Consider the following 9,231-nt stretch of genomic DNA (forward strand, 5'->3'; position numbering starts at 1 on the left):
TTGCTTCAAGTGAGTGGAAAGTGTGAGTAAACAGGCCAGTAGAGAGATGGGAGTAATTGAAAAAAGCGGGTAGAGGTCACAAGGAGGTTGCCAGATCAGCGTTAGTTCCACAAAAGCATGTTCTTCTATAAGTATAGCCATAAGTGAGAGAAGATCATAAGCCTTCGACTTGGCGAGCGGTCATAAGGCTTGATTGGGTGTTGGTTCTTAAGCCAAAGCTTATTGGGTAGAAGCAGCAAGGGTCAGGTTGAGTCTGGAGGTCACCGTAAGATATAGGCTGAGGCTGAAATGGGCCAGAAGTTAATCCCTGTTTGACCCACTTTCATACTGGAAGAAAGAATTTCTTGCTACTGGTGGATTCGTCTGTTACCTGCAGATATACCTTGAGTTGAACCACTAGGAGAGTGAACCCTTAGTTACTGAAAGAAATCATTTCAATATTTAAAGCAATAAAGTAAAACTTACAGCTGATGTGGAAACAATGCCGTGTTTTTTGAGTGGGCATAAGGACCTCAAGCTCTCTGCATAAAAATACAATAGGTCAAAGTGTAAGTCTACGTATTTTACACTTTTTTACTAGCAATTGCCTCCTTCTGCCCAGTATTTCTATGGTAAGCAGAGTAGAGGTTGAGCTTCAGTCATGAGGCAGGCAGCCAGGGAACAAGTTGCATGTGCACTTTACTAACCTGTGTGAACAGTATGCATGGGTATGTCATGCCCCCCCATACTGAAAAAATACCAATGTGGCCCCCCAGTATACAGTACAAAATATGAACCCTGCCAACGGATCTGTCGTTGTTATTGTGTTGTTATTTACCAATCTGTCCCCCCAATACACTTGGTTGAGCTCATGCACAGGTGGATTCAGCTTTCATTGTATTAAGCATGCACGCACACCTTCCAGTATGAAGTGAGGCAATAGAGGCCGACAGAAAGCCGACTGATAAGACGCAGGTTCGAGGTGAGCATGAAGACATTGTACTACTCAGAGAACACTCGCACAATAATATTGTTGGCAGCCTGTCCAACAATACTGTGTCCGGGGCGAGAAAAAAAAAGTTTGTAGAGCTTGGCTAGCAGCCAACCTCCACATCGCGAGCTGTCGTCCTGAGGTCTCTGTCTCTCTTTGGGTTCCCTGCTTCAGTAAAACTAGCATTGGTGATCCTGGATAACCATGAAGCGGGTTATCACCTGTCTCTGTTGACACAGGTTTATTACCGCTACGTTACAAGCCACATGATCAGAACCATGAACGACGTATTGAGATGAGATAAAACGGTCAGGTGATAGCACCCGCGGGAAAAATCGGTTACAGCGACAATCAAAAGTGATATTCAACAAAGTGAAATGTAAACAATATCACATAACTAGAACACAATAAGAAGCTTTAGAAAAACTAGAAATGATTACAACACCCCACATTTCGCCCTTGACAGTATGTCCCATATGTGTGTGTTGGTGCAGAGAGTGAAGAAGAGCCTGTGGAGTGAACTCGGACTGCTGCACCAGCCGTGCATAATGTATGTACAACTTACTTTATGTTTGTTGTCGAATAAATTATGGGCAAGAATCACAAGCAAGTCTCGGCGGGGTCTCCTCCTTCTCCCTCTCACAACTCTAACTTTAGTCGGCCGTCTGCAGGCTCTCTCCCAGTGGATTACAGTGAGATTCCTCTGTCAATACTTCCTTCATTCCTTTCTTGGGCTTACAACGAGAGTGCTGCCAATCAATCGGGGATGCAGTGTGTGCCAGCGAGTCGGCCTTGAATGAAGGAATGAGCTACAGAGGTGCCAGACAAGAGAGTTGATTAGCAATTTAAAGGGAAAAGAACTGAGGACCAAGGGCCAGAAATGGCAGAGGTCAGTCCAATAATTGAGATGAAAGTGAGGTGTCTTTTACGGATGGCCAAGACACACACACACACACACACACACACACACTTCTCATTTATGCACGTAATGTCTATTTATACTGGATATCGCAATCTCAATACTCAAAGGATGTAAGCCAGAGTCAGTTCCAGTCAGCCATTGATCGTCCAGCAGGGTGAGGCTGTGTTAATCAGCTACCATTGTAAGGATGAGCGCTTCCTAAAGCCGCCATCCCTCTCACATTTCTGCCAACACCCCAGACATATTTCACTGTCAGCGCAGCACAGTGTGTGTGTGTGTGTGTGTGCTGCGCTGACTCTCCCCCATCAATCTCGATCGCTCCACGTCTCTCTTTTTGCATACCGCGTGGTTTTGCAATCAGATCACACCTCTTCAGTTACAGTTTTTACGGCAATGAAAAGGTTATTCTGCTACTCTTCCTGTTCTTGTAATTTGTTTTTTTGTTTTGTTTTTTTAATTTCAGTTTCAGTAGAGTGACGGAATCGTCTTCAAAAGACATAACCGATAAGTTTCACTCCAGTCAAACAAACAAACCCGCAAACTAAAATGTTGATTGTGTAAGCTCACAGGACGTAATAATCTTAAATTGGCTCATTGTTCCACTGGCAGGCCTCCAGTGCGCAGCAGGCTGGCAGCTAGTCCCATGTTCTGCAGCCAGAGGCACTGCATGTCTCATAATTCAAACCAAAGATATATTTGACTTTGGTATTATCTGTTTTCTGTCACATTTTTATGTTCAGTTTATTTGTCTCAAAATTGTCGCAGAGAATGCAGCCTTCTCTATCTTTGCTGAAGCACTAAAACCTTATTTTTCTGGACGTTTTCTCCCTAGATTCCCTTTTTTTTTCTATCAAAAGGCGGCAGTCAACGTGTCTGCATGTAATGTCAGCACGTCTTCCTCTGTTTTTTTTTCCACTCATGTCAGGTTGTAATCCTCTCCACTGTAGTTTCTGTTTAGGTTAAATACAGCTCACACTGGATACTGGTGTTCAGTGCCTTCCTTGTCTCTTTCCATCTCTCTAAAATGTGTTCAGAGAGCAAACAGGGATGCATTTGATCTTCACCCCAAGGGGATACGGTGGGGGTCTAGTCATACGCCTTCCTCAGCCTGCCTCTCATGTTCCGTCTCAAAGATATACTGAGGCATACAGTACCAGCGACTGTGGACAAATAGACTCACAACATGCAGGACGAAACAATCAGGCTTGTCAGCTTCGGCATATTCTAACATTATATAACGCTTGTGTGGAGGCCTGGGCTGGAGTGCAGTGCTGTTTGATGAAAAATGCACGCTGAAGATTATTTCCCATGATAATTCACTGCAGATATTGGTTATCTTAATAGCATGTTCAAATGGTGATGCGCGCACAGAGTGTGTTACTTATTTATGATCTCTGTGCAGTGGCAGGAGTGGTTTTATAGACCCTCATCTCTGGTGCTTTTTGCTGTAGCTTCTCTCCTTGTCTTTCTTCTTACCTCATTCTGTCACTCACTCTTGTCTTCCTGTTTCCTCTCCCTCCTCTCCTTTTCCTCGTTGTCAGATCGGCACCGAGTGGGATGCCAAAGAACGTATGTTCCGAAACTTCGGCGGCCTGATGGGCCCCATGGACGAGACGGTGGGCATGCAGAAGTGGAGCAAGGGCCCGAACGTCACCGTCACGGTCGTGTGGATCGACCCCACTAACGTCATCGCAGCCACCTATGACATTCTGATCGACGCCAGCGCCGAGTTCACCCACTACCGCCCACCGCTCAACCAGCCTCTGCGGCCCGGCGTGTGGAGCGTCCGCATCCTGCACCACTGGAGCCCTGTGGCTGAGATGCACTTCCTTATTGCCCCGCTGGCCTATAATAAGCACCAGCCCATAAGACAAGGTGAGAGAGAGAGAGATTCAAATAGCCTCTGTGATTGTCATGAGGCTTATTTACAACAAGCACTTGCCAATTTGTTTCAGCTTTATCATAACACACAATGACTATTGATTGTGTTATTTGTACAAATAGCCTGGCTAGACTTATTGCACTGCTGTGACGTTCCTCAACAACAAATAATCATTCATCAAAAAAAGTACTTTAGGTGTTTCTCTAACTGCCAAACATTTCACTATATATGTAGATTGGGTGGAAGCTCCGCACTGCAAGGGTAACAGATCTACACAGTGCAAAGCAATGCAGCAGCCCTGCCCTGCAGTGTTGTGAGAGAGGAGCTGGTCATTTTTGAGGCCGTATTTTTGTGGCTTATTAATCCTGCTCCTCTGCATGTCATGTGGTAATATTAATGCCTACTTTTTACTCCACTGACAGTCATAGTTACTAGTTACTTTGTAGATGAAGTTTTTACATAATCCACACACTGCAAAAATTCTAATTAATTATATATATATAGTTTTAATAGAGCTGGTTTCACGACTTTTCTAAAACAAAAGTGCCGTTATTTACTTGATTTTAGAAATGGGCTCCTTTTTGTTCTGCAGTGTAAGACATTATATGATCATAATATGAGTTGAGTGGTTAAAATGAACTCCACCTTATGATAGTAATAATCCAATAATAATGTAAGATATAAAAACACTATGAAAGTGGCCACTCTGGAGAACGAGTACTTTTACGTTTGATACTTTATGTGCTAATACTTGCTGGACTTTTTCTTGTAATGGAGTATTTGTACAGAGTAGTATCGTTACTTACATACTTCTTCCATCACTGAGTGTATCTAAGTTACGAGAACTTAAATCCATAATGGACAGGCTCATTTTAACTTTGAATCACACCATCTGCCCCCTTTATCTACTATAGATCATAGACATATACAGGATGCTGAAAAATGAAAATACAGGTAGTGGTTATGTTTGACAGACAAATTCTGCCACAGAGTGACATTGCATTCATTGTGAAGTCATTATTGCTGGTTTAGGTGCCTGCAGATACACTCACACACACACACACACAAAGGCTTGCATTTGCAGTGATGCCCTTTCTAATCAAGCCTCTGGGCCTCTGCAGACCCTGGTTGTTTGTCATCAAGTCACCCTTAATAACCCAGCGAGCTGCTCATACACACTAAACAGAGTGTTAAACAACAGCGCACTTAGCCCTCCAAAAACAATGACACAATTAAATCAATCAGCCAGCATGAATCAGGGGCAACACTGCGTTGTTTCTCGTCCGTAAGCAGCCGGTTTGCTCTCAAAGTCACATGAGAGTTGAGACGCTAGCGTCGGCATAATCGCGCCTTTCTCCGCTTAATTATCTCACTGAGCCGCTTTAATGATGAAGAGGAACAACAAATAAAGTTACAGCTTTTGTGTTTGACCTGAGTCTCAGTGGGGCTGTGGGGGGTCTGTTGTGCAACAGTGTGAGTTAAATATTCATCTCTGGTTCATGGCTGTTAAGTTCGTTCGCATTATGTTTTCTGTAGTGCAATTCCTATTGATGTATGGATGGAGGAGTGTGCCTGGTGCTAGCTAGTCGTACCATTAACTTTAGCTAGGTCTATTTAATAAACTGGAAACTGAGCCCCTTCTGTATTCGAGGTCTAATCTTTTTTTTCAATATAAATATGAGGTATATTCATGATGATAGTATTTTGTGTTAAGTGATCATAGTTGAAAATAAAGGCCTATTTTACTCCTGATCGCATACCTATAGTGAGACTTTTGAATTTAGAAATAACGCAATCTTCCTCTTACAAATGATAGACATTGCTGTATAACTGACATTATTGAGTTCTTCTGATCCTATCCTAGTTTACGTGCTTCTGTTACACTGCATTTTAGGATTTAACAGATAAACATTTCAATTTTGTTACGTAAGTAAAACATAGCAATCTTCACCCAAAATAAGTGGGAATTCAATGTTCTGATATACTGTAATTACCACTTGAGGGCACAGTGGCCGCTGTTTAACATTAACGTTATATAGTCTCACTTAAAGTGCATCAGAAAACATGAATAACTCAGATTTTGGCCGTTGTCTTGTGTTAATCTGTGTATTAAAATACCTGTCGATTAGGGAGTGGTAGCAGCTTGGTGTTTGGGCTTCCTTTGGTTTACATTTGGATGAAGGATTGTGTCTTTAATTCACACATCACAAGAAATGGCTGAAATAAAATAGGATTAAATCATAAACATATATTTTACATATTTTACAATGTAAGGATACATAAGAATTAGTTTTATAGAGTTATCAGCTTTTATCAACAAGTTTAATTGGAGTTCATAGTCAGTATGTAATAATCTTCAACTTGGTTTACCATGCATGTGTGTGTATGTGTGTGTGTGTGTGTGTTGCAATGTGTGCTTTCGTCTTAGCTGCTCCATCCACCGCCTTTAATTTACTGCCATGTCTGGCACCAGGTTTCCCTCCTACATGCAGCGCCAGTAAAACTTTGTGACGTGGCCTTCCACCCGCATTGGCAGCAGCAGGCACATGCATACACACACACACACACACACACACACACACATGCACAACTCCACTTTTTTTTTATACACAAAATACACAGATGCATGGCTTTATAACACATTCTGCTACCACAAAGCTAGGTGGCATGGGTTGGACATCTCCTGGCCTGGTGGAGCACCTCATGTCTGACTGCATCTTTCTGTCACCAGTGCATGAAAAGCGCTGCTGTCTGCTCAGCCATGCTTACAAAGGATGGCTAGCGCCCCAGTTAGAGGGCCAGTGAGGAATTTACAGCTTCACTGGAGCTCAGGGTGGATAGTGTTTTCAGTTGTGTCTACGTTTGCCGTCTTCCTGCCGGGGCTTGACCGTCATGGGAAGAAAGAATGAGGGCACGTCTGAGTATTTCTGACCGTTTCCAAAAAGTCAGCATTGCAGTGGCTTGACATACCACATCAAAGAAAGGGATTTAGGGAGTCCAGTCGTACAAATCAATCCAAGCAAATTAGCAACCAGTTTAAGCTTTTCAGATAATAATGAAGCAAATCACGTCCTCTGCTTTGATATTTTATCGTTCATGTCTCCCTTTCTCCTTTTCCTCCTTTCCCTTTCACCCTTTTCCCCCTCTACAATCTCCTCCCTCCCTCTGACCACTGATTATCAACTGTTCACACATCATCTAACTCCGTCTCTGTTCTCTCCTCCTGCCCACGTTTCTCCAGAGGATACTCTGAAGCTCCACAACGGGCCAGCGAAGAACAGCTACATGGAGCAGAGTTTCCACGGCCTTAACCCAGTGCTCAACATCCCTGTCAGCCTGGGCTACGTGGAGCAGGCCAAGAGGAACGCGGCCCTGACCGGCCCGGAGCTCGAGCGTTGGTTAGACAGCCTGGTGGGGGAGTTGTGGGAGGCGGCCGACGTTTGCGCCGTGGGCCCTACCGCCTGCCCTGTCATGCAGGCCTGCTCCAAGAACCCTTGGAGCTCCCTGAGCCCAGACCCCAAATCCCATCTGGGAGCACCGCGCGCCGACGGCCGCATCAGGTAGCAGCGAGGCCTCCAGCTGGACAGGAGGCCACGGCACAGGAGATTCACTGTTGATTTTTATTTATTTAAGGGGTTTGTTGCAGGTGTGGGAAGGAAACGTGTTCTTCCTCTGGCTCGGGAGAAGAAGGAAACAGAAGAAAAAGTGGGTTTTCTGGGGAGGATGGTGAGGGTGTCTGGACAGAAAGCGAGGAGAATGATTTTCAGATCCTCCCACGGGGTTCCTCCTTTTAGGGGATTATGCTGGCTTTGCTATTTCAGTTTCTCAGTGTATTTATTTTTCTTCTCATGGCTGAGTTTTACTGTGATCAAACGTTGCAATTTTCGAGCATTTATTTTGCTGCTGAATGAATTATGAAGTCAGCTTTTAAAGCCCTGCACGGGGCACAGCGGTCATGCAAGTGTGGATTGTCGACACTGGTAGCAGACCAAGTTCTGCTTCAAAAAGGCCTTAGCAGGAAGACGCATACGAGGAGGCAGCCTGGTACTGAAGGAAATGTGCCTCCTTCAGTGTATGTCAACATAAACAACATGAGATGATATCTTGAGTGTTCAGATCCACCCAAGCCAGCCATTAAAAACAAATTTCCCGCTTGTGAAGAAACTTGGAACAACAAATATTTTAGCATTATTAAAGCCAATTACTTCAAACCTCTTGAGTTTCTGATAGTTCAGTGACTCAGTTTGTAAATCAGTAGAATAAATCAGCAACAGCAGCACAACTTCCTTCAGTTGAGTGCCTGATCAGGATGTGGAACTGTTGTGGCTGAGCGAACCATCTGCTGCAGTCACATTTCGTAAATATAGAAAAAGAGAAATGCAAATACAGAGGCCTTCGCAGAGTAATTAAACCTATTGGGACTAGAAATTTAACGTAGACATTTTAGTGTCCTAAATTCATGAATGCTCCATTTGTGGTTGTTGTACAATAGTATTTTAAGATTTAACATTCACATAGTGTAGGTTTTTTTTAATAAGACCCAGATGTTGTGACAGGCAGAGGACAAAGAGAGAATTCATTTTGTCCGTCTTGGTTTTCTGACCAACCTGCCTCAAACTTGAAACACAATTATTCTAAGCTGACCTTAAAATTCTCATCCATGTTTTCAGTCTCATCTGTCTTTTTTTTTTTTTTTTTCTTCCAGTCATTTCAATGACACTTTATGTTGTACGTGATTATACATGAAGTCTCAAAAATTGTGTGAATGAGTGGGGGTGAGTCCATGAGTCGCTATTTATTTATAAGTTTATATTAATACTGATATTTTTAGTCAGTGACTAAATAACTGCGACGCTGCCTTGGCAGCATGATAAATATTTTTTTGTAAAAGAAAGCCGCCTTTATTTACAAAGGCCAACACCCCATTACTTATACTGTACCTTTTTATGGCCCCGCACCTGTGTGTTAGTCAGTGTTGTCCTGCCTGAAAAGATCTTCTTGTCTTGGTTTCTTACATGGCTGTTCTCACAAGAGAAAGCCACCCTGACCTGTGAGGTCAGAGGTCAGCTACCTGACAACCTCACCAAACAGAGAAGGGTGAACAAAAACTCTTTACAACCGAACATATTGGACAACGTCTGGATCGAAGGAGAAACTGTGCTTTTTGGTGTTTTATGGTTCTTGTCAGTTTCAGAATGATCGTGAGTGGTAGTGATCTTCATGCTGTGACGATAATGTACAATTTCAAGTGAATATTATATTGTGTCTTGATTGCAAAACACATCATTTGTTAGATCGGGTCCATGGCACCTTTTCAGCTCTATCCACATTTACAAGTACCCTTTCTGCCATCAAGACAATCTCTGGACATTTGAGACAAGTTGATTACACTGAGGGTAGAACTGTACCACAACACATCCTGAACGCGTGGTACGGTCAGATATTTGTTTTACTTTG

At 43.2% G+C, this 9,231-nt stretch overlaps 1 protein-coding gene across 1 annotated transcript in view; it reads left to right on the plus strand.

Moving 5' to 3' along the window:
* LOC139298089 (xylosyltransferase 1-like) overlaps window positions 1–7,338 on the plus strand; it is a 70,826-nt gene extending 63,488 nt beyond the window's left edge. Inside the window, exons 11-12 of the mRNA XM_070920937.1 lie at window positions 3,434–3,767; window positions 7,016–7,338. Of these exons, the coding sequence (XP_070777038.1) occupies window positions 3,434–3,767; window positions 7,016–7,338 (657 nt within the window). The remainder of the gene's footprint in view (window positions 1–3,433; window positions 3,768–7,015) is intronic.
* The last annotated feature ends 1,893 nt before the right edge of the window (window positions 7,339–9,231 follow it).

This window comes from Enoplosus armatus, chromosome 2, assembly GCF_043641665.1.
Source record: "Enoplosus armatus isolate fEnoArm2 chromosome 2, fEnoArm2.hap1, whole genome shotgun sequence".
In the NCBI taxonomy this organism is placed as follows: domain Eukaryota; kingdom Metazoa; phylum Chordata; class Actinopteri; order Centrarchiformes; family Enoplosidae; genus Enoplosus; species Enoplosus armatus.